The sequence below is a fragment of the Xenopus tropicalis genome, chromosome 3 (assembly GCF_000004195.4).
Source record: "Xenopus tropicalis strain Nigerian chromosome 3, UCB_Xtro_10.0, whole genome shotgun sequence".
NCBI classification, from domain to species: domain Eukaryota; kingdom Metazoa; phylum Chordata; class Amphibia; order Anura; family Pipidae; genus Xenopus; species Xenopus tropicalis.
The window spans coordinates 58,905,250-58,930,956 of NC_030679.2; the positions used below are offsets into that span (position 1 = coordinate 58,905,250).

The following is a 25,707-nucleotide window of genomic DNA, read 5'->3' on the forward strand; positions in this document are numbered from 1 at the left end:
TGATTCTGTGAAGTGTTGAAAAACGTATGTAGTAAGCACAGAAGGATAATTTAGCTTGCTCCACAAATTCCTATTTACCATTCTTATATATACCCACCTGTTAACGATGACGATACTCTCTCTCTCTGTCCCGTTCCCTGTCTCGGTCCCGCTCTCTATCCCGGTGTCTCTCTCTCTCCCGACTTCTTTCCCGATAATAATCATCATGGCGATCTCTACTACGGGATTTATGCCGCCTGCTCTTTTCTCTTGACCTACTGTGGTCCCTTTCCCTTGAACGCTCACGTCTTCTAAAGGAAATCACTTGATTAATTCCTCCTCAAAATCAATACAGTAACCACAACACAGAAGGACTTTTACCCTCTTTACAAACAAAACAAAAAGTCATCGTGCACAAATGGGGGAAAAAAAAACCAAAACGTCTTCACTAAAGGGATGAGGCTGCTAACACGTGAAAAGTCACAGCAGATCTTCAAGATTAAGTAGACTCTGAGTTGTTATTGGCCATTAACGGCTTTCCTCCTCATGAATGAAATTGGCTCAAACAACCAACTTCTCACTAGATGAAGTTATTTTACAGTCATTTGTGAAGATTTTTCGCTAAGCACTCTTAGGAAGACAGACACTAGGAGAGAAGAAAACCTTTCTTAATGGCCAGTTAGGGTGAGCTGAAATATTTCTGCAATGTTAAAGAATATAAATGTAAGGGTTTTAATTTAAAATACTGAAACCTACATGATAATAGGTTTTTATGATTTAACAATGTACTCACAAAGGGAAAAATATATATGAAAATGATTGTATAGCTACTATATTACTGTGCCAAATCCAGTTAAATAAAAAACAAACACATTACCTAGACCCTGAACCATAAGACTTTGATTCAATCCCATGGAGGCAATCCTGCAAGGAACTTATCAGAACTTTGCAACGATCATCTGCTGAAACTTTAGACTGCTTTATCAAAGAAATTGCGGTGACCAAAGTTTCAATAGCACTTCCATAGTCACCTAAAAATAAACATATATGCATATAAATATTTATAGACAGATATATATGAGCATTCAAAACAAGTATTTTCCTCAATAGATTAGCGATTGTAAGCCAGGGATCCCCAACCTTTTATAACCATGAGCCACATTTAAATGGAAAAAGCTTCGGAAAGCAACACAAGCATGAAAAAGGTTCCTGGGGGTGCTAGTAAGAGCTATAATTGGCTATTTAATTGCCCCTATATTGACTGGAAGCAATTACACTGGGTTTTTATGGACCAAAACTTGCCCCTAACCAGAAATTCAAAAATAAGCACCTGCTTTGAGGGAGCAATATCCAAGAGGTTGAGGAGAAACATGTTGCTCCCAAGCCACTGGTTAGGGATCACTGTTGTAAGCTTTCTATGACAGGGAATTCTTTAGCTCTTGAATCATCTGTTTTCTCATCTATTTAATTTAATCTTTAATTTTACTATATTTTGTACGAATCTCCAAATTAGAAAAAAAAACAAATATACTATTCCTGTTGCCCATCTTGTGCTTTAAGCTTAACTTCAATGGCTGATTGTTTATGGTGCAATTAATATTACATCTTTAACTTATATGATTAACAGCTGACATTTAGAGTTTGTAATTATGTTGCCAAATTTTAGGATTTTGATTCTTGGAGGGGGGCACATAGAGTTTGCGTTAATAGTGAATGATCTCCAAAGGAAAAAAAAAAACTAAATTTTGAAATTTTTTTTTTTTTTGCCGATAAGAGTCAGAAAGCTTCCATTATTATATACAAAGTATATAATATACTGTAGGTATACTCTGTATATACAGAGTATACATGTTAAACTAACCAAAAATAATCATATGTTTACTAATTCATACACCTTTATATTTAAACATTTTTCAAATATGCCAATTCAGCATCATCTCATAAAAACAAATATTAACCAACCAGCACTGGCATCAGAGACTGCTCTTGAAATTGCACTGCTTGAAATTGCTCTGTTTCTATTCATTATTTCTTCAAACTCTGCCTCACTTAAAGGTGCTCGGACAACATCCATATCCCTGAAAAACAACGGGAGTCTTAAGTAACAATGACAGCACTGGATTAGGAGAAGTCAGTTCTAATTAGTATAATGTCTAACCTTCCTGGTGGGCCATAGTCTCCTCTTTCATACGGAGGTGGACGACCATATGGATCAGACGGGGGAGGGCCCCGACTATCTGAAGAAGGCATGCCAGCATTACCGGGTGGGGGAAAGAAGTTTGGATTCACATGTGGAGCTGGTGGTGGTCCACCTGGAGGCGGTCCTGGTAAGTGAGGAGGAGGGCCAAGTGCCATTGGTGGACCTGGAGGACGCGGAGGGAAAGGACCAGGAGGTGGGGGTGGGCCTTGCTGTGGAGGAGGTGGACCAGGAGGCGGGCCATAAACAGGAGGCGGTGGACCAGGTGGGAGTGGGACTATGGGAGGTTGACCATATGGCTGGCCAGGAAACATAACAGGAGGAGGAGGGCGGTCACCACGATTTGGAGGTCCAGGCAAAGGAGGGGGAAGAGGCTGTCCAGGTGGAGGCGGGCCAGGGGGTCCTGGTGGACCTGGAGGGCACATAGGAGGTCTTGGTGGGGTCATCCCTGCTGAAAAACAGTAGTGAAAAATTTTTAACTAGTTGTTCCTAAATGCATTTTAAAATGTTCTTTAAATGACCAGTTTGACGCATTCTGTAAATCCAACAAATACCCCAAAGAGTAAAATTTACTTGCTGGGCTACATGGCTGCATAATTGTTGCTAAAGAGTCTAAACTATAATTTCTTGTCTAAAGGGATAGCTATGCAATGGGCATTATTTGAGGCCAAAGTCCACAAAAGAAATCCTAAGCCATATATTTTGTATTGGGAAAAAAACAAACTGCAAGCGGTTTCTTCACAAAATATTATAAGTCACAAATGTAAATAATTTCATAAATTACCAAATATTTCTTATCATTTCTTGTAATGAGGGGGCCAATTTAAGTAGAACAGTCCCAAATCATAGTTCCCTTAAGAGATGTGGTATTTTCTCTAAAGTGTGCAATTCAGGGTGTCCCCAAATAAGGGGTTGGTCTAATTGTCCCTCTTTTAATGGGGGAACTCTATAGAAAATGTTTACAACATAACAGAAAATTTAATTTTAAGCAAAAGTATGAAATATTGATTACATATTTCAATGGTTTATATTTACTTGTACAGGTATGGGATCAGTTTACCCAGAAAGCTCAGAAATGCAGTAAAGCCATCTTTCCATTATAATCAAATAATTTTCCTTTTCTCTGTAATAACAGTACCTTCTGCTTGATCCTAACTAAGCTGCATGAATCCATATTGGTGGCAAAATGATCCTATTGGGTATAGTTAATCTTCGATTTATCTTCAATTAATCTAGCAGACTAATGGTGGCCATACACAGGGAAATTTAAGATGCTAATTGAGCGTCTTTCAGACCAATTCGGCAGCTTATCTGCCCATGTACGGTGTCTCCGACAGGTCGCCCCAACCAATATCTGACCAAAAATCAGCTAGGCTTGATTTTTCTGTTACACTGCAGAACGCATTTATGAATCGATGCAGTCCTTAAGCAGACACAAAAATCAATCCTGCCTGATCAATATCTGGGCCAAGCTGTTGCATTAAAAGATTCACACGTTTGGCAATTTCACCAAACAAGCAAATATCCCAGTGTATGGCCACCTTTAAAGATATGGAGAAAAAAATTGTGGAAAATTCCTTTATATGAAAATCCCTAGGTCCAATGCTACTGAATGCAGTATGTCTGTCCATTTCTATACAGTACTACTGTTCCAATGTAATAAAAGGGAATTGGAGTCTTGGCTGGAGCAGAGATGGGTTCTGCTTTGTGTGAAGAGTCAGAACCAGTCATGGAGAAAGCAAAAAATACTGCTCCCAATTGTACATGGATGAATAATAAAAAAAAAAAAAACTGTTCTCTTTAAAATTTAGCTAAAGCTTGCACTTCTAAAAAATAATGCATAAGCTGTGTTGGTAGGTTGGACTAACAGTGGGTGTGAAAAAAAAACATGTTTAAACATGTAACGTATATCAGATTCAGCAAAGCAGCTGGTAACTCACTACAGAAGATAGCACTGAAACCAAATGCAAAAAAATACATCCCGACTTGCTTTGATAACGGCACTAAGAGCTATGTGCCATGTTTAGAGAGTTCTAATGGCTCTCTAATGTTTCTCTGTATCCTCCAGACATTTGCACTAAATACTGCATTGCTGTGAATGTATTTCTAAATTTCAGTTGCAGTATACCATAAATATATGTAAACTTTTATTATATAGTGCCACATATGCACTCAATTCTATACAGCAGATAAATGCCTCACTGCCAAAAATGAAAGATGGTACATATAGAAATTACCATTTCCATAAACTGAATTTTAATGCCTGAGATGGCAACTATTAGCAGTTAGAAACATTAGGTACATTTTACCTATACTTGAATAATGCATGTTTAGGGTATATTGTAATATCATAGTTAACAGTCAAATATACAGGCAATAATACATTTTTATAATGTTATTTCTAATCAAATTCAGAGTTCGAAAAGATTTTTTCACAAATTGCCTCAAAACAACTTGATGACTATCAAAAAAAGCAAAAACGAAGCAATGATAAGGAAAGCAAAAAAAAAAAAAAAAAAGGATTAAAGGGAACATATGCCATCCTTTTTGTCATGAGATTTTCCAGTTCAGCATAAACGATATCCAAACTTCCATAAAAATGTGACGTTGAATGAGTGCAACAGAGGAATATTAAGTCAAAGAATGCATCACTTTAAAATAGGAATTGAATAAAAGGGTGCTGCATTACATTATGAGCCTATGGGTGTGGGGGGCGGGAGAACTGGTTCCAAAGAGCACAGTTCCAGCTTTGTGTGTAATACAAAACAAAAGCTTTTTTTTTTTTTTGGAAGTTCAGATAATGTTTATGCTACCTATGCCTATACTTTTCTTTAGCCTTAAATTTAATCTGGTTGCTTGGGTAACTGACACAGATAACATATTAACCCAGATAAGGTTTTTTGTTATTAATATTAATCAGTTATCTTTGTTTTTAAGCCCACTCCACAATTTACAATCTGTCCCTTTAAACCCCTGTCACCAGGGGCGTGTGCGTGTCTCTAGCAACCAGATAGTTTAAAAACCAAACTGAAAAGCTGCAGAACAAAATTTGAAAATGTAAGTCACAAATATAAAAAAAATCTGCAAAATCTGCAAATTGTCTAAAACACAACTGTCTACATCATACTAAAGTTGATTTCGGTCAAAACCTCATTCTCTTATACAACTGCACTTTTCATAATCAGAACTTCGAACATGACTGCAAATTTAAGCAAAGGAGGCTTAAAGTGCCAATGCTATGTAGTGAATGGCTGGTCATAATGTATGTATGTATATATGTATGTATGTATGAGCAAGTACAACATTCTCCTTTACACTTTTTTTTTTACTTCTAACAGTCTAAAATGTAGTATAACATACCAAAATATTTAATTTGTGTGTGTATATTATTAATTTCCTGTGTGAAAAAAAAAAAAAAAAAAAAAAACAGAAAACATGTTGCTTCTCTGAATGTAAACGCCAGTAAATATTTCTGCACTAAAAATCTCTACCTGCAAAAGGTGGTGGAGGCCCTCCAGGTCCAGCAGGCCCAGGGAACCTGTCACCACCAGGACCTGAAGTTGGGAAGCGGCCCCTCCCTCTGCCACCCGGTGGAAATGGTAAACGAGCATTGACGCCAGGGGGACCAGCTTTTCCTTCTCCAGACATTTGGCCAGCCTGTGTAGCTGCAACAATAAAAATACAACAAAAAGTATCTACATCTCTACAAAACCTACTCTGCTTTCTCATTTGCTTTATGGCTAAAAAACTGGCTAATATTCAGTCAGTTTACAAACAACAAGAAGTTACTTTGAATTAAGCTGCACAAAACATACCTACAATCTGCACAAATGCAATAGAAATAATTGAGCCCTGTTTAAGTTGCAACTATCGCTTCTGTGTGGAAAGCAATTTGCATAAATTTCAGAGAAGGGTAGGCAACAATACCCCATCCAATGACAAGTACACTTATAAATACTTATAAAATATGCAGCGTACTTTGATACTATATAAAAGAAAAAATAAACTACCTTGAACAATTTTTTAATACAGGTATGGGACCTGTTATCCAGAATGCTCGGGACCTGGGGTTTTTCAGATAAGGGATCTTTCCGTAAATTGGTTCTCCATAACTTAAGTCTGCTAAAAATCATTTAAATATTGAATAAACCCCAATAAGTTTGTTTTGCTTCCAATAAGGATTAATTATATCTTAGTTGACATCAAGAACAAGGTACTGTTTTATAACTACAGAGAAAAAGGAAATCCTTTTTAAAAATTAGAATTATTTGCTTATAATGGAGTATATGGGAGATGGCCTTTCTGTAATTCGGAACTTTCTGGATAATGGGTTTCTGGATAAGGGATCCCATACCTGTACTGAATTTACAGATTTTAATTTACAAAAGCTTTATTCTGTGTATGTTTATTTCAAAACAAAGTCAATGTCTTTCTTATTGTGACAGTTAAAACAATCTGCAAAAAAAATTGTTTGTGTTATAGAAGCAGAGGTGAAAAACTGCTTTCATAAGAACACAAATGACTTAAGGCGGCCATACATTTCCTCGATCCATCAGGAAAATCAAACCAGCCCAATCTCGGCCCAGATATCGACGCATCAGAGCATTTATCCACATGATCAGGGCAGCAGTGGCCAGCCCTTTATATTAGAGGAACGGAGCCTTCATTTGAAGCAGCATAAGAGGTTTTTCACGGGCAGTGAGGCTGTGGAATGCCCTTCCTAGTGATGTTGTAATGGCAGATTTTGTTTATGCCTTTGAGAGGGGTTTCTTGAACAAGCATAATATCCAAGGCTATTGTGATACTAAAATCTACAGTTAGTATTGATGTTGGTATATATGGTTTATGTATGTGAGTGTATAGATAGGTCTGTGTGTGCTGGGTTTACTTTGAAGGGTTGAACCTGATAGACTCTGGTCTTTTTGCAACCCTATGTAACTATGTATGTATGGCCACCTTTACACTTTAACTGTACCACTGAATCTTTAAATTAACTGCCACCGTTTCTAGATAAAAACCCTCACATTAAAAGGAACAGTTCAGTGTAAAAATTTAACTGGGTAAAATAGATAGACTGCACAAAATAAAAAATATTTGTAGTATATATAGGTAGTTAACCAAGAAATGAAATCTATAAAGGCTGGAGTGAGCACATGTCTAACATAATGGCGAGAACACTACTTCCTGCTTTTAGCTCTCTAAGCCGTTAGCAGTCAGTAACCAGTGACTTAAGGTGGGGGGAAGCCATATGGGACATAACTTATCAGTTAGCCTAAAGTCTAGCCTAGAAAGCTGAAAGCAGGAAGTAAAGTTCTGACTATAATGTTAGACATCTTCCCACTCCAGCCTTTATAGATGACATTTTTGCCAAACCATATTTTTTTTTGCGCAGTCAATTTTACCCAGTTTCATTTTTACACTGAACTGTTCCTTTAAGGAAAATGCTCAATACATAAGTGTTTGGATGCCCCAGTAGATACTGTTGGATAACTTATCAAAATGTGCCAACTATATCAAATCATCTAGACAAAAAAAACCCTTTGCAACTTGTTACAACAGTTAAAATGGATGGCGAAAAATAAAGGTAAGTACAACAGTATGCTAAAAATCAGGTTATTTGGAAAAAGTCCATCTTTCAGCAGGACAACAATCTCAAACACAAGGCCAAAGTTACACTGCAGTGGTTCAAGAACAAAAAAAGTAAATGCCCTACAATGGGCCAGTGACCACCCTAATCTCAACCAAACTGATAATCTGAGGCTATGTCAAAACAGAGGTGCACAAGTGTCAAACTATTGAGGAGCAAACATATTTGTATAATTGGACCTAAAACCCTCGAACTGTGTGCAAAGCTAGCACATACTAAGTCCAAAAGACTTAATATTTGTTTATATACTTATACAATGATATTAATTTTTTTTCCTCTCAAAATTAGTTTTTAAAGGGGAAGGAAAGGCTAAGTCACTTGGGGGTGCTAAAATGTTAAGCTCCCCCAAGTGACTTGAATCGCTTACCTCGTACCCCGGGCTGGTACCCCTGTTAGGAGAAAACCGCACCAGCCCGGGGCACCTGGGGCGATGCGCTTCCTCCTTCGTTTCGCTGCGAGTCAGGCGCATGCACAGTAGAGTGAAAAAGCCGACTTCTCTGTTAAAGTTCGGCTTTTCACTTTACTGCACATGCGCGTGCAGCGAAGAAGGAATTGTAAATTCTCCCACCTACAGTCTTCTAACATTGTTCAAAAAGAAGTACCGTATATACTCGAGTATAAGCCGATCCGAATATAAGCCGAGGTACCTAATTTTACCTAAGAAAACTGGAAAAACTTATTGACTCGAGTATAAGCCTAGGGTGGGAAATGCAGCAGCTACTGCCAAGTTTTAATAATCAAAATAAATACCAATAAAATTACATTAATTGAGGCATCAGTGGGGTATATGTTTTTCAATATTTATTTCAAAGAAAAACAGTAAACTAGCTCTGTCAGCGGAGAAGAGGGTCAACAAAAACAATATAAGTACTACCCCACGCTCGTTGCACATTGGCAAACTGGCAGCAGACCCAGTCCTGGAGGAGATGTAAGGGGAAATAAGTATTGCTAGTGGGAGCCTAGGCCAGGGCACTGGAGGGTCTGGTTGCGGGGGGCCTAATTTGCACACAAAGGAGAGAGGGTGTTAGTCTAGAGGGACCCATTGCACCCGACTCGAGTATAAGCCGAGGGTGACTTTTTTCAGCACATTTTGGGTGCTGAAAAACTAGGCTTATACTGGAGTATATACAGTATGCATGTATTCTGCTGAATTTTTTGTCCGTATATGTGACAATTAGTGTGAAAATTTGTGTTTTCGCCAGTGGAAAAAAAAACATCAGTTAGGCGGGATGTGGTGGAGCAGTCAGTGGGGGGGGGGGGGGGGGGGGGGGGGGGGGAACATTCACCACTGTTCTGGACAAAATAGAACAAATGGAATATTAATATGCTAAAAGTATTTTGAGTTTCCCTAGTAGCTGCCTGACACTGAACAAACCTTTCTTAAAGGTGTTGTTCACCTTTGAATTAACCTTTATTATGACGCAGAAAGTAATATTTTGATGATTTCTGCAACTGGTCTTCATTTTTATTATTTGCGGTTTTTGAACAATTTAGCTTTTTGTTCAGAAGCTCTCCAATTTGAAATTCCAGCAGCTCTCTAGTTGCTAGGATCCAAATTACTCAAGCAACTAGGCATTGATTTGAACGAGAGACTTGAATATGAACAGGAGAAGGCCTGAATACAAATAGAAGCAATAAAAAATAACTTTGTAGCCCCACAGGGCAACAGTTTATGCACTTCCAGGGTCACCTCCATTCAAAAGTGAGAAAGACCAGGCAAATAACTATACCAAATAAAAAATTAAGACTAATTGAAGTGGCAAAGAATTGGCCATTCTATAACATAGTAAAAGTTAACTTGACAGTGAACCACCCCTTTAAGACATCATTTTAACCCTTGCCAAAGACCAATTTTTTTCTCTACTGAAAAAACTGTAATGGGTGAGGCTAAGTCAATAAAGGGCACCAAAAATGGAAAAAAAAAAAAAAAAAAAAAACACACTTTGCAAAGCATGGGCACAATTTCTCGACGGGTACGCACTCCAGACATGGGTGAGGGTGGTTTAAGAAATAGCTTTATTCCCATTTGTCCTGACGTGTTTCGTGTTGAAAAAGACTAAACGTGTCAGGACAAATGTGAATAAAGATATTTCTTTAAACCACCTTCACCCGTGTCTGGAGTGCATACCCATCGAGAAATTGTGTTTGTGACTGCTGGGTCTCCCTTTGCTACGGGTCTGGGGCGCTGCACCCCAACCACCAGATCAGTGGGGTGAGTGTCCATGAAAAACTGTGATTTACATGATAATTTAGAAGAAATAGCCGTGAAAATAATTTTCCATGGGTGAAGGGTCAGGGGCACGGCACCCGGACTAACTTTGTGAAGCGAATGCTAATTGAATGCTAATTGAGACTGGGTGTTTGAAATTTTAAATTAGACTTGATGTGCTGAGTGACTTAGAGCAAATTTTTGTGTTGTTGTGTTTAATTAAAGCATCAGGATGAACAAGGTTTTTTCATAGTGATATAATAAAACCATATAGTGTTAACAAAACATATAAAAAAATTTAGAGTTCAGTGGCCTTCTAAACAGGTGTATAAAGGCAAAAAAATGTGCTACACAAAACAACAGAGGATATAAACAGCAAGTACCTGTAGAGTATAGTTGCTACTATATAACACCCCATTATACCCAGTCTGATCACTACAAAGGAAAATGGATCAAATAGGAATTGTTTCTGCTATACTGAACATGAGCTTTTTTCCCCTCATGGATAACAGTACTGCTTTAAGATTTATAGACGAAAATGAACATACAAAACTTTAAAATACTTTCTAATGCAAAGGTAATCACAGGATGAGAAAAAAATACCACAACTGAGAAGTTGACCATACAATTAGACTTTTAGTATGATGTAGACAATAAAATTTACAGTTGCAAAATGTTAAATATTTGTAAAATTATTTTTTAGAATTTGTTTTACAGCACTCCACCTTTAATAATTTAAAAATATCTAATCTAGGTTGAACTACATATTTTTTCTAAATGCAGAATTACTAGGAGAGTGCCTGAACAAAAATAGAAATGATATAAGTATCCCCATATTTAATATGCTTTTTTGTTGCCAGATTCACTGTGTAGTGTAGTATGAGATTCTAAAATAAAAAAAATAAGGATTGCAGAATTGCTTAGACAGCTTTTATCAGCAACATACTAAAAGTTCATTAACAAGTGTACTTCCCTTTAAATTGAAATGGTACCAGATACCTGAAGGACTTGCTGCAACTACGCCACACCTCCCACAATCTTAGATCAAATGGATCCGATAATCTGACCACCCCCAGAGTTCAACTGAAAACCTTTGGATCCAGAGCTTTCTGTCATGCTGCCCCTACCCTGTGGAACGCCTTGCCAAACGGGATCAAGACAGCTCCAACCTTGGACACGTTTAAATCAAAACTGAAAAGCCACCTGTTTAGCCTGGCATTTATGGCCACATAACTTATCTGAGACAAGCTTATGCGCTTTGGGTCCCACGGGAGAAAAGCGCTTTACAAATGTTTGTTGTTGTTGTACCAAATATAGTTTTGTGCTTAACAAAAATTTTAAGAAGCACATAATGGTACCAGACTTCTTGCGTACGGGTCACTGACAGATTTAGGAACTAACAATATACTACTAACTAAAATCTTGGTAAGTGTTGATATTTTTAATACTGGGAACATTTCAGAACAATTCAAGTAAACTTTACCTGATATACCTAAGATACATTCCCACTGTAAAGTAAATATATATATATATATATATATATATATAATCAAAGATAAATCGGCACTCACCGTTTCACAAGCACTCGCCGGGTGCTAACCAAAAAGGTAAACAGTGGATGTGTAGAAAGCACTCACAGCATATAAAAGTAAAACAAAAAGTTTGTTTGTTTATTAGCTCATCGCATCTACGCGTTTCGATCCTAATAGGATCGTCATCAGGATGACGATCCTATTAGGATCGAAACGCGTAGATGCGATGAGCTAATAAACAAACAAACTTTTTGTTTTACTTTTATATGCTGTGAGTGCTTTCTACACATCCTATATATATATATATATATATATATATATACAGTGGTGTGAAAAACTATTTGCCCCCTTCCTGATTTCTTATTCTTTTGCATGTTTGTCACACAAAATGTTTCTGATCATCAAACACATTTAACTATTAGTCAAAGATAACACAAGTAAACACAAAATGCAGTTTTTAAATGAGGGTTTTTATTATTTAGGGAGAAAAAAAATCCAAACCTACATGGCCCTGTGTGAAAAAGTAATTGCCCCCTGAACCTAATAACTGGTTGGGCCACCCTTAGCAGCAATAACTGCAATCAAGCGTTTGCGATAACTAGCAATGAATCTTTTACAGCGCTCTGGAGGAATTTTGGCCCACTCATCTTTGCAGAATTGTTGTAATTCAGCTTTATTTGAGGGTTTTCTAGCATGAACCGCCTTTTTAAGGTCATGCCACAACATCTCAATAGGATTCAGGTCAGGACTTTGACTAGGCCACTCCAAAGTCTTCATTTTGTTTTTCTTTAGCCATTCAGAGGTGGATTTGCTGGTGTGTTTTGGGTCATTGTCCTGCTGCAGCACCCAAGATCGCTTCAGCTTGAGTTGATGAACAGATGGCCGGACATTCTCCTTCAGGATTTTTTGGTAGACAGTAGAATTCATGGTTCCATCTATCACAGCAAGCCTTCCAGGTCCTGAAGCAGCAAAACAACCCCAGACCATCACACTACCACTACCATATTTTACTGTTGGTATGATGTTCTTTTTCTGAAATGCTGTGTTACTTTTATGCCAGATGTAACGGGACACGCACCTTCCAAAAAGTTCAACTTTTGTCTCGTCGGTCCACAAGGTATTTTCCCAAAAGTCTTGGCAATCATTGAGATGTTTTTTAGCAAAATTGAGACGAGCCTTAATGTTCTTTTTGCTTAAAAGTGGTTTGCGCCTTGGAAATCTACCATGCAGGCCGTTTTTGCCCAGTCTCTTTCTTATGGTGGAGTCTAATTGAGGCAAGTGAGGCCTGCAGTTCTTTAGATGTTGTCCTGGGGTCTTTTGTGGCCTCTCGGATGAGTTGTCTCTGCGCTCTTGGGGTAATTTTGGTCGGCCGGCCACTCCTGGGAAGGTTCACCACTGTTCCATGTTTTTGCCATTTGTGGATAATGGCTCTCACTGTGGTTCGCTGGAGTCCCAAAGCTTTAGAAAGGGCTTTATAACCTTTACCAGACTGATAGATCTCAATTACTTTTGTTCTCATTTGTTCCTGAATTTCTTTGGATCTTGGCATGATGTCTAGCTTTTGAGGTGCTTTTGGTCTACTTCTCTGTGTCAGGTAGCTCCTATTTAAGTGATTTCTTGATTGAAACAGGTGTGGCAGTAATCAGGCCTGGGGGTGACTACAGAAATTGAACTCAGGTGTGATAAACCACAGTTAAGTTATTTTTTAACAAGGGGGGCAATCACTTTTTCACACAGGGTCATGTAGATTTGGAGTTTTTTTTTTCCCTTAATAATGTAAACCTTCATTTAAAAACTGCATTTTGTGTTCAATTATGTTATCTTTGACTAATAGTTAACGGTTTTTGATGAGCAGAAACATTTAAGTGTGACAAACATGCAAAAGAATAAGAAATCAGGAAGGGGGCAAATAGTTTTTCACACCACTGTATATATATATATTTTTTATTTTTTTTTTAATAGAAACTGGATTTTCCAGTGTTCCACTAGTGTTTTCACTACATAAATGGAGATCAACACTGAACAGAGAAATTAATTGAATGTGTTCAATTCTCCTGTGCTCAGCATTGATGTACACTCATAGAAACAGTGCAGATTGGAATAAAATAGCAATTGCCTCACTGTGCAGTTAAATGTATAAAGCTGGCCATACACGCACTGATAATATCGTACAGCAGGAGGCTGCTGATATCGATCGACTCGCCGATCGGGTGGGTTAAAAGATTTTGATCGGGCTGAGCAAAATCTGCCTTCAGAGCTGAATCGGCAGAAGGAGGTAGAAATCCTATTGTTTCTACCTCCATATCTGCCGTTTCAGCCCTGAACGTTAGTGGCCGATTGGAACGATCTTTCGTGAGGACGATGGTCACACGAAAGATCGAAAATCGCCACGTGTGTGGCCAGCTTAAGAATCTACCACATATCAAAAAGCAGGCACCTGTGGGTTTGTACCTTAAGTATTATACTACACTTAATTCTCATGTTACGCTGCAAAACATAAATCATATTTCTATAATGCAGTGTTGGAGTGGATTTCCTACAGGTACGGAGGTCTCCTCCCACAGGTCTAAAACATATAGGCAGGTCTGTGCGTATGAATATGATGTAGACTTAAGACTGGAAAGTTCCAGACTGTAAATGATGTATAATTTCTTTAAAGTGCTGTGAATATGCCACACTATATAAAAATAATCATACATTTAAAAACTAACATAATACTTACTTTTCCTTGACTGCATTTCAAATTGACTAAGGAACTGCTTGTTGCAAGGTGTAACAATCGGCTTCTGGCCATGCATCTCTCTTTTTGGCAAAAGATCCATAAGCTTCTTTGATGAGGATTCAGAACTAACGCATATAAGTGCAAACCTTTAAAACAAAAAAGGATGTATTTTTAATATATTTATATACAGATATCCAATTTATTCATGTTCTTTAATTTCATACTACAGGTATCGGACCCCTTATCCGGAAACCCATTATCCAGAAAGTTCCGAATTACTGAAAGCCCATCTCCCATAGACCCCATTTTAATCAAATAGTTCACATTTTTAAAAATGATTTCCTTTCTCTGTAATAATAAAACAGTACCTTGTACTTGATTCCAACTAAGATATAATGAATCCTTATTAGGGGCAAAACAATGCTATTGGGTTTAATTACTGTTTAAATATTGTTTTTAGCGGACTTTAGGTAGGAGAACCGAACTACGGAAAGACCCCTTATTTGGAAAACCCCAGGTCCCAAGCATTCTGGATATTGTGTCTCATACCTGTACTAACATTCCACAAGAGAAAGCCAAAGTAAACAAAAGCAGCAGAGGGGTTAAGATAATTTAGGGAAATGATCTCCAACCAATGTACCCTGCTGTTTTAAAACACAGAAGATGTGCTTGCAAAACAGGGTAAAACATCTAGCACGTGAAATACCAAGCAACTGAGATATTACATTTGTATACCCAAGCAATTATATTGCACACCAACAAAGGATTAAAGCTACAGTGAAACATCACGGCAAATTGATTTCATGTATCTATATCAGTGCTGTCCAACTTCTGTGGTACCGAGGACCAAAAATTTTCTGGCCTACATGGTGGAGGGCTGATAATGGAAGCCAGTTTTGACCACTACCCTTTTTTTAAACTGCACCCACTTTACACCACACCCATGTAATCACAAGAGCTTTTAAGACCATACCCACATTAATGGTGGTAGCACAGCAAAAACCCAGACTTGTTGGTGCTCACTGTAGGGATATTTCCCTTCATCTGAAAGAATTATATTATGTCTAATTAAGACACGCTCTTATATCCACATGCCCCAGCATATAATTACACACCTTAGGGACCATATAATGATTATTTCCAAATGCTTACAAACTCTCAGAACAAACCACTGCCAGGTTCACCTCCCACAGGCAGTGTATTGCACACACAAGCAACATAGGGCAGGCAAATTATAGCACATATACAGGGAACATAGAGCAAGCAGAGTACTGCCTGTGTGTGCCATACTTTGCCTGTCCTACCCTGCCTGCCCTATACTCACTGTGTGCCATACTCTGCCTGCCCTGTGCTGCCTGTCTGTGCCATGCTCTCTGCCTGCCAGAGAATAAAACAACCTGCCTTGACGGTCTAAGAACTTATCATTAAATGCAATTACCAGCGCAGGTAAAAGAACATTTAGATCTTTGCATTTATTTACAAGTATATTAAAATGTGTCCAAAAAAAACCCTTCTGGTATTACTCACCCCCTATAAACCTTCTTGAAACCTTATCCTGACTCAAGACACTGCTATTAACAATGTAATATGGCTGCTGTTACTTAAAGGCAGAACCTTTGTCAAACTTAACATCCAAACCATTAAACCTAAGTAAAACAATTAGCAGAAAATCCAGAAAAGCATCCAATCTTACCCCTTTGACTGGCCATTGGCCCGATTTTCAAAAAATTTTATTTCCAAAATATCATTAACACCCAAAGAATGAACAGCATCTGTCAAGTCTTCATCAGTTGTCCACTGCACAAAGAAAGGAAAATGATGAGACACATTACACCTACAGAAATAAACCATTCTATGCAAAATCATTTATAGAATAGAAATAAATCATGCATAAAAATGCAGCTACTGTATATGCAGAAATGTCAAAAACCACACAAGATAAAATTTAACAATTGTACTTTTCTCACATTTTCCAAGATAAGAAATAATGATGTTCTATAAAGAATACGGAATTTTTTAAAGTGTGCAGGCAGATTTTGCCCCAAACACTTGAGTTCATATATTAATGTAGTTTATATGAAACTGTCAATCAGATTCAACAAAGATATAGGACACACTGTTGAAGTGTAGATAAAGGCAGATATATGCCTTTCACAGGAATAAAATAAATGCAGACAGCATATTTTTAGTGGTGGTTGTTTTCTTGTGCAGTGGTCAAAACACCTTGTGCAGCATGAAATCAACATAAACTACACAATAGGAGCAGAAAAATGTTATTGTTATGCCTTTACTTACCCATGTTAGATTTCCAATGTAGAGTGCTATTCGTTTACCAGTATAGGTATACACAATATTAGGAACAGATCCTTTCACTACATCATCTCCAACAGAAGTTGCTAGATTATCCATATAGTCGCGGTCCTCAGGAGCATCTCCATTGTTTGCAGATGGTGAGATGACATCCTCATAGAGTTCAATTTGCTCATGTGCACCATATTCTGCTTCCTTTAATACAAACAAAAAATATGAATGTTCATACCTCTTCAAGCAGCTGCCTGTTGCCTGGATCAGGGCCTTAATTATTATTATTAATTTACAAATTTTAACATATTGATGCATTCTCCACTTTATTATACATGTCAATTTTTAAAGAATACATTGTTCACCTAATGATTCTTTCAAAGGCAAATCAATTACTGGTTTTAGATAAATATGTATGGACTAGGAATGCACTTACAAGCAAAGATGTTTTGCTGTGTTGTTCAGATAAACACAACAATTCTTAATGGAACATTTGGTTTTTTGCCTGAAAAAAAGGACATTGGCAATGCGAGTGATCTCCATAATTTGCACCTTTGGATATTTGTGACTATAGCAATGGGGACAAAAACATAAAATCCCCCCTCAACAACTAAAGTGTAAAGGAAACTTTGTTGTATAATAATCGGCACATGCATGGTGGGAGACACAGCAACCAATATCAGTAAATGCCTTAAGATATTGGTTGCCTTGTCAATCGCGCAGGACTGAAAATTTTGATTGGGTGCCTTATCATCGGAACTTTAAAGGGACAGTAACACCAAAAAATGAAAGTGTATAAAAGTAATTACTATATAATGTAATGCTGTTCAATCAGCCATTAACCGTTCAGGGCTGAAACAGCAAATAAGGCTGCCGATTCAGCCCTGAAGGCAGATTTTGCTCAGGCGCCTTCTATGGCGCTCGATCAAAATCTTTTAACCTGGCCGATCGGCGCGTCGACCAATATCAGCAGCCTCCTGCGATATCGGTCGACTCGCTGACTTACCATACACGCACCGAATATCGTACAAAACGAGGTTTCGTACGATATTATCGGTGCATGTATGGCCAGCTTTAGAGGCTACCAGATTAGCCATTTACTGCCCATATTTGGCACCCCCAGAAACCTTTTTATGCTTGTGTTGCTCCCTGACATTTTACATTTGAATGTGGCTCACGGGTAAAAAAGGTTGGGGACCCCTGTTCTACAGCATTTAAAATATTTTCTGATGCTTTGACAGTCACAAGAGGCAGTTCCATGTGTAACACAGTTCTGTATATGCCTCTGCACTAACACCCCAACATTGCAAAAATCCAAGGAGGTTTGGAAGTCTACAAAGATAAGAAAACAACAGCTACATTATTTCTGACAGCTTATTTTACAAGCATCTGAATATTGTTTCAGTCCTCAACCAAAAAAAAGGGGAACACATTTTAATTTAAGAAATTGATATTTGATTATTTCCTCCACCAGCCCCCCCCCCCTGTATAACAAGAATCTTTCAATACCTTGCTGCTCTAAAAAAGAAACAAATGTTGATTTTATCCCTGTGGTACAGAAAATGTGTTTTAATGAATAATATAGAACATAACTAGGGTAAATTTCCATGAAAAATAAAAGCATTAGATCTAATATAAATAGTAATGGATTTGCCAATACTTTTTTGTGCTTTAAATAGTCAATTAGCTGAAATTCACTTCTAATTTAAATATGGAGAAAGTCTGACGTATATCAGCAATGGGGCCACTACTGCCTATACCAGATATTGACATCCTGCATTCATTTGCTAATCTAGAGATGGTGTATTTATAGCTGAAGGATATTAAAGATACCAGTATAAACCTGTTATTAAAGGTTGAACAAACCACATTTTCAGTTTTTTTTCCCTTCAACCATTGGCATTTAATTTTTTATCCATTATGTGAAACTGCAACTGTATAGTTCTACATTTACAAGTAAATGATTGCTGTGCTGTCTCTCTCAATTCAAGACAGATAGGAAAAGTACACCGTTTTATGATATTAGAAAAGTGTACATTTTTCTATAAAGAATAGTTTGGAAAATGACAGCAGATGCATTTTATTACATTATGTATGGTACCTATTTTCTTGTACCCCCCAAAATAAAGACAGTGGTACCTAGCAGCTGCCGGCGAGATGCTCCAGGGCCCCATGTATGTTACAGCCTATTATATTCTCTATTTCGACCAATGGATAAGTAGATTTATTTGGGGGGGGGGGGGGAAGCAATTATGATAACAGTTGTGAAGGTTTTTCATTAGTCTTTCCAAACAACCCTAGTAGCTTAGAACAATTTTTTAAAATAGAGTGGTATTTGAAGGGGTGAACAATTGTTGTAGTCCGTAAAAGCTCGTCTTCCCACAGTCTCTAAGAAAAAGAAAATCCCAACAACTACTGTTTTAGTCTAGAGCCCCCGTAACCCACACATAACTAATCCAGCAGGGCTCTGGGCAATGGCACTAGACTGAAGTTCCGTGGAACTCAAGGCCCCGGCACACGCGGCCTACACAAAGAAAGTGCAGAAGGCTGTGTGGCCGGGTTCGGCTTGCCCGCCTCTGTACAAATTTTGCGAATCTCCAGGGTAAAAGAAATGCTTTAAAGACTTGATAGCATACATAGGCCTACAAATAATAACAAAACAAACAGGCGCTTCTTTTATCTGCGAGAAGTCGGGAGGCGGCCCAAGCACACACAGACGACTCGCACCAGCATGACAACCACTTGCTGCACCCATATTTCCCACTCGCGATACCTGATTAAATTCCTCGCCCACATCTGCGTAGATATCGATATGATCCACTCCGTCCGCCATCTTCCGCCTGGAGCGGCAGCGCTAGGCAGTCACGGAGGCGGTGCGAGCTGGGAGGAGTGGGTCGGGAGGGGGAAGGCGGGAACGGGCGCGTCACTTCCTCTACTGGATACTGAACCAGCTAGTTGCGCGCGTTTTTTTTCACATAGTATAATTTGTATTGTACAAACTCGTTGGAACGCGAACAATGAGCAGCAGCATTAGAAAGATATGGCTGAAGGTGAATAGAAACTTGCCCCAAGTCAAATTCATATTCTCGTCAGAACACCGTGTTATGAAGATATATGAAAAACATTTTTTAAAGGTTTTTATTATTTTCTTTACAAACAGAAACATAAAACCAGCACAATAGCATATACAATAATTAGTGCTATGACCATGGAGAAAGTATACAGTAGCAGGGTCAGCTAGATACAGTCGGTGTGGCCTAAGTAGTTTGGATAAGGCCTGTGATTTGGGGGAGACCTTTGGTGTAAAAGTCTCAGGGTTATACTGTGGGACTCGCTTCTGGTTGAGCTTCTTACAGTTTTTGAGAGGATTGTCTAGTTCAAAAGGTCTCTCTAGAAATCCAGTTGCATCTAAGTGATGCCATAACCTTGCTTTGGTGTCATAATCCCACTGACATAATTGTGCCCACTTCTGATGTCATCATGCCCATGTCAAACATCACTGCCCCGCCCCCTTTGTTGAGGTTTAGCCTCTGACAAAGGTGGCAACCTTAGTAGGCATTGTCTGTATAGACGCCATATTCTCTAGAATTTGCTAGGGCAACCCCTGGCAAGGTATGTTAGTTTAATAAGTGGGAGTCTAGTGTTAACAAGTTGTTTCCATTGCTGGAGGTCAGGGGGGTGGGGGCTCATCCATTTCATTGCCAACTTTAAAACAAATGGACAGATACAGCAAATGGTGTCTATACAGACAATGCCTACTAAGGTTGCCACCTTTGTCAGAGGCTAAACTGCAACAAAGGGGGTGGGGCAGTGATGTTGGACATGGGCATGATGACATCAGAAGTGGGCAAAATTATGTCAGTGGGATTATGACACCAAAGCAAGGTTATGGCATCACTTAGATGCAATTGGATTTCTAGAAAGACCTTTTGAACTAGACAGCCCTCTCAAAAACTGTTCAAAACCACATGGAAGGCAACCCTAACTATATTCTGCCCAATGAGTAAATTCAATCCTAATAATAAAATACTAATTCATTTATTTGTTTGTTTCTGTAATAATAAATTAAAAGAGAAGAAAAGGTAAAAACTAAGTAAGCTTTATCAGGTAGGTCTATGTAAATACAGCCATAAGCACTCACGGAAACGCTGCACTGAGTCCTCTATAAAAAGATACAGGATTTCTTGTCTCTTTGATTTCCTGTGCCACAGACACGCAGCTCTCTCCTCTCTCCCCTCTCCTGCTCCCCCCTCCCTCAAGAATGCTAAGAACTCCCTCCCCCCCTTAGGAATGTGTGATCTGAGCCAATCAGCAGAAAGCTTCCTCATAGTCTTACACACTGCATATGTACACCGGTCTTGGTCTTGGTGCAGGAGCGAGGCATTATGGGAATCTTCTTTGTTTAAATTTAAAATGCTGCTATTCTTATACTATCCGTACAAGTGTCCCCTTGTACAGTTAAAAACCGTGGGATTAATATTCAAGATTAGAAAAAGTGAAAGGAGCCACCAACAGCCAATCAGATGTGTCCGAATGTGTTTTTTCGTAATGATCGTTATTTTTGCAACAATTTTTTTTGCAACAAATTCGTATGGTCACGTCGAGTACGAAAGTTTCGGATTCATTCAAGCTTCGGTATCGTGACTTTCCTTGGGCCATGTTGGAGCTGCAGAGTGCCATTGAGTCCTATGGGAGGCTTCCAAAATCATGCACAGAAGGATTAAAGTCGGAAAGGTTTTCCCGCCGTTTACAATCGTTCAATACGAAAAAGTCGACAATGGCGGCGGAAAATTCTCGATCTTCAGAAATTATCGTATCCAATCCGAATTTTTCCCATTCGGGATTTGAACTCGTGTTTTAATGAATCGGCCCCACAGTGTGTTGTAAATTTCTGGGGCTACATGAAAATGCTTGGGGTCACTGCGATATATATGCTAGGGTCACTGTGCCTTAAATGGCTGCAGTCACGCTGTTTCATGAAATGTTGTACCATTCTGTGTCATTAGTCCACACAATGTCATAAAATATTGGGCACTTTGTGTCATGAAATGTTTGGACTACTTTGGTCTTAAGTTTCTGGAATAAAAGTTTTATTAATTGCTGGGGCCACAACTAGAGATGTTAGAACCACAGTGTCCTATATATGCTAGGCCATTGTCACGTGTATTGCTGGGCTATGGTGTCATAAAATTCTAGGTTCACCATGTATTATATTGCTAGGGCCACTATATCATGAAACAGGGGCCACTCTGTCATGGGTTGTTGGGGCTACTGTGTTATGATATGATGGGGTCACTGTGTCATGAAATAATGGGATTATATCATCAGTCTAATGTTCCATATAAAAAATATATTTATATATTTAAAGTATAGGTGCAATAGTGGTTTGATGGGCTAGTTCCTTATCACTGTGGGAGGCGTTTACATTCTTGGCTCCTTAATTTTTGATATGCAGGGTTGGTTCTTATGTTACAAGTTGTATTATTTGCTCTGGTTGTGCTGCCTGCGGTGCTTTTTGGTTTGGTTTCCCTGAAAAAATGTTTTAGGTTGGTTAAGAACAAGGAGGAGTCTAATGCAGGTTGGCGAGTGCAGGTTAGGCAAATAAATGTCATCATATATAAGAAAGAATCAAGAGTATAGCAAGGCCTCTAAAATTATGTTATCAGCATAACCCTTGACCCTCTTTGTCCGCCTACCTTTTTTAAAATATGAAAAAGAAAAATAGAATATAAGGACACATAACCATATATGTTATACTCTCAGTGCTGTCCAACTGGTGGCCCGTGTGGCCCCCCCACCTGTCTGGCTGATAGCATACCTTTGTGTAAGCTTTAAATGGTATCAGTATCAGTACTGGCCCCCTGCATGGTTCTCACCTCAGATTCTGTATTGTTTAAAAATGTAATCCCCTGTGTTGTTCACACCTTTTAATCCCTGCATTGTTCACCCTTTGCATTGTTCACACCTCAGGCTCAGACTGTAATCACCCACATTGTTCACCTCTTCACACCTCAGACAGCAGTAAAAACCCACAAATAAACCCTGCACACTATAAAAAGAACATATACTAAGATGGTACTGCAATGTCAGATGGGAAAAGTTTTTTAATATATAGTTATTATGCAGACTGTAGGAGCAGTGTCACTGTATGCTGCCTGTGTGTGCCATATTCTGCCTGCCTTATGCTCTCTGTGTGTGACATACACACAGGCAGCATAGGACAGGCAGGGTAGGGCAGACAGAGTATGGCACACACAGGCAGCATAGGACAGGCAGAGTATGGCACACACAGGCAGCATAGGGCAGGCACAATATGACACACAGGCACCATAGGGCAGGCAGAGTATGGCACACAGAGTATGGCACACACAGGTAGGTTAGGGCAGGCAGAGTATGGCACACACAGGGAGGGTAGGGCAGGCAGAGTATGGCACACATAGGCAGGGTAGGGCAGGCAGAGTATGGCAGGTTTTTGCTGTACTGCCATCATTAATATGGGTATGGTAATGCAATAACATGGGTGTTGCTTCAAGTGGGTGTGGTTAAAAAAGGGGAGTGGTCAACTGGCTTCCATTATGGCCCTCCACCACGTAGTCCAGAAAAATTCCGGCCCTCAGTACCACAGAAGTTGGACAGCACTGCTCTAGACCCCTGTCAACCCAGTGCTTGATCTGTGAGCATCTGAGTGAAGGGAAACTGACCCTTTTGTAATGAAGCTTCTTCTGTTTCATGTACAGTAGGATCAACTGTAATCCTCTAAACCAGCTCAACCCTACCCTCTAAATAAAGCCATTCACCAGATAGTATAAATTAGCTTTTAGTTCTATGTGGTGTGGAGAGCACTGTATAATTATCTGTAATATGTGTGTTTTTCATATAATAATAATAATAGCTTATACATGTTTTTATATGGCATTATTTTGGTATTACTGTTGGATTCATTTTTTACTGCGTGTATTTACATTGTTGTGCACTAGGGGTCAGACATAAACTGTTCTGAAACTACTGCTCTGTGTCCATCATTTGTGCTTTATTAAAAAAAACCAAAAGAATTGTTATGCACATGCTGTGGCACAATTTTCAGTGCCACAACATGGATGTTCATACCAGGAGCTCCCTTACTAGCGTTTGGGGTGGGCATTGTTTGGTAAGGGTGAAGGAAACAATTTTTTTATCGATAGTTGGCCTTTAAAAACATAGAATTTGCAGGACCACCTTTCCTTAAACCATCTCGCCTTCTTTATCAAGAATCCTCAAGGAATACACCCAATTTAGTAAAATTTATATATATAGTGTGCTAACACAGTTTAATTAGACAATTTATAAAAGAGATCAAAGTTAAAGACAAAAATCTTTACCTAAAACAGGTGTTGAGCTGGGTGTATATACCCCAGGTCCCTCACCAAATATTTCAAATGCTAGTATACATGCAGTGAAGATCACATAAATATACACACACTCACTGATGCCACAATTTGGTTCGGGTGCTTGGAGCCCCGAACCCGTAGCCCAAGGGAGCAAACTCAAATCTCTGAAGAAAGCAGCTCGCAAAGCACCATGGTCAGCCAGAAAATGGATAAAACTCGAACTTTATTTACATTCTTAAAAACCCAGAACGCCTGAAGCGTTTCGTATGTACCCGCACTTAATCATAGGCATGCATTCTGAGACAGTAACATGCTATATAAAGCCTATCAATTAATGACATCACATTTTTTTTTTCCTTCTTCTCTTTATGTGTATAAAAATGAAACAGAACGAAATAAAGAAAGATAGACTAACATGACATATACAATTCTCTGGCAACATCACTTTGAGGGAACATAACAATTAATATTAAATATAGAACATATGTGGTTGGCGTATGTAAATATCCATTTTACTTCCCTCTGCAAAAGTTTTGTCCACCTCGTTCATCTGGAAACACCCTGTCAATTACCTGAATCTGCAGCAAAGCAACATTGCAACAGTTGATAAAGTGCCTAGAAACTGGACTGTTACTTTTTTTTGCAACAATATGTGCAATATGTTCCCGCATCCTATGTTTAAGTGGACGGATAGTACAGCCCACATACTGAAGGGAACAATTCATACAAGTCAACAAATAAACCACATGGTGTGTGTTGCAATTAGCATAAAAGCGCATATCAAAAGAACACTTGGTCACAGTGCTTTCAAAAGTAATGAAATGCTTGACATATGTGCATGTAATACATCTTCGCACACCACAATGATATGTCCCCTTAATATCAAGCCATGTTGCTTTAGCTTTCACTGATTTCAGAACTGTTGGAGAGAAATAATTGCCCAAAGTGGGGGCTCTACGTGAAACAAATTTACAACCATCTGCTACCACAGGGGCTAACTGGGGGTCATTGAGGAGAACTGGTAACAAATTTTGAATGATCTTTTTGATTCTATAAAATTGCCTACTATATGTAGTCACAAAGATGGGAACATCTTTTTTGCCCTCCATCATAAAGGGTCCCCCCCGAACTCCACTGGCCATTTCCCCGGATCTTTTATGCAACAGAAGCTGCCTGTCCATATTAAGCGTTCTCTCAAAGGCTGGTAAAAGGTGTTTCATAGTGTAACTCTGATTTAGAAAACGACCCCTTATCTGACAGGATTGCTTAAAGAAACTGGCCTCAGTACTGCAATTCCTCCTTAATCGACAAAACTGTCCTAAGGGAATCCCTTTGAACAAATGTCCTGGATGACAAGAGTCCGCCCTCAAAAGGGAATTCCCTGCACAAGGCTTCCTATAGACATCAGTTTCAACAGACCCGCCGTGACACCTTAATTCAAGGTCCAAAAAAGTGATCCGGGTTTTACCATACTCGCTTGTGAATTTTAAATTTAAATCATTCATATTCAAAAATTCCACAAATTGTGAAAAAGCAAATTCAGTGCCCCTCCATACAAAAAGGAGGTCAACCTCCTACAGTATATAACACCACGTGCTGTAATAAAGGTGCCTCACCACCAAAGATGCGGGATTCCTCCCACCAACCCATGTACAGGTTGGCATAGGTGGACAACTGGCTTCCAGCTGGTATGCTCTTTAGATAACTACTAGTGTAATCCTACCATTAAATATAGCACCAGAAAAGCCAAAAT

At 38.8% G+C, this 25,707-nt stretch overlaps 1 protein-coding gene across 8 annotated transcripts in view; it reads right to left on the reverse strand.

Moving 5' to 3' along the window:
- Positions 1 to 19,539, reverse strand: part of cpsf6 (cleavage and polyadenylation specific factor 6) — a 36,959-nt gene extending 17,420 nt beyond the window's left edge. Inside the window, exons 1-9 of one of the 8 annotated variants that reach the window (XM_012958981.3) lie at positions 19,361 to 19,539; positions 16,582 to 16,791; positions 15,980 to 16,083; positions 14,287 to 14,432; positions 5,668 to 5,841; positions 2,138 to 2,627; positions 1,942 to 2,057; positions 857 to 1,010; positions 98 to 290 (exon numbers count right to left, since the gene is read on the reverse strand). In XM_012958981.3, the coding sequence (XP_012814435.1) occupies positions 101 to 290; positions 857 to 1,010; positions 1,942 to 2,057; positions 2,138 to 2,627; positions 5,668 to 5,841; positions 14,287 to 14,432; positions 15,980 to 16,083; positions 16,582 to 16,791; positions 19,361 to 19,420 (1,644 nt within the window). In that variant the 5' untranslated portion in view covers positions 19,421 to 19,539 and the 3' untranslated portion in view covers positions 98 to 100. 8 annotated transcript variants of the gene reach the window in all.
- Between the last annotated feature and the right edge of the window lie 6,168 nt (positions 19,540 to 25,707).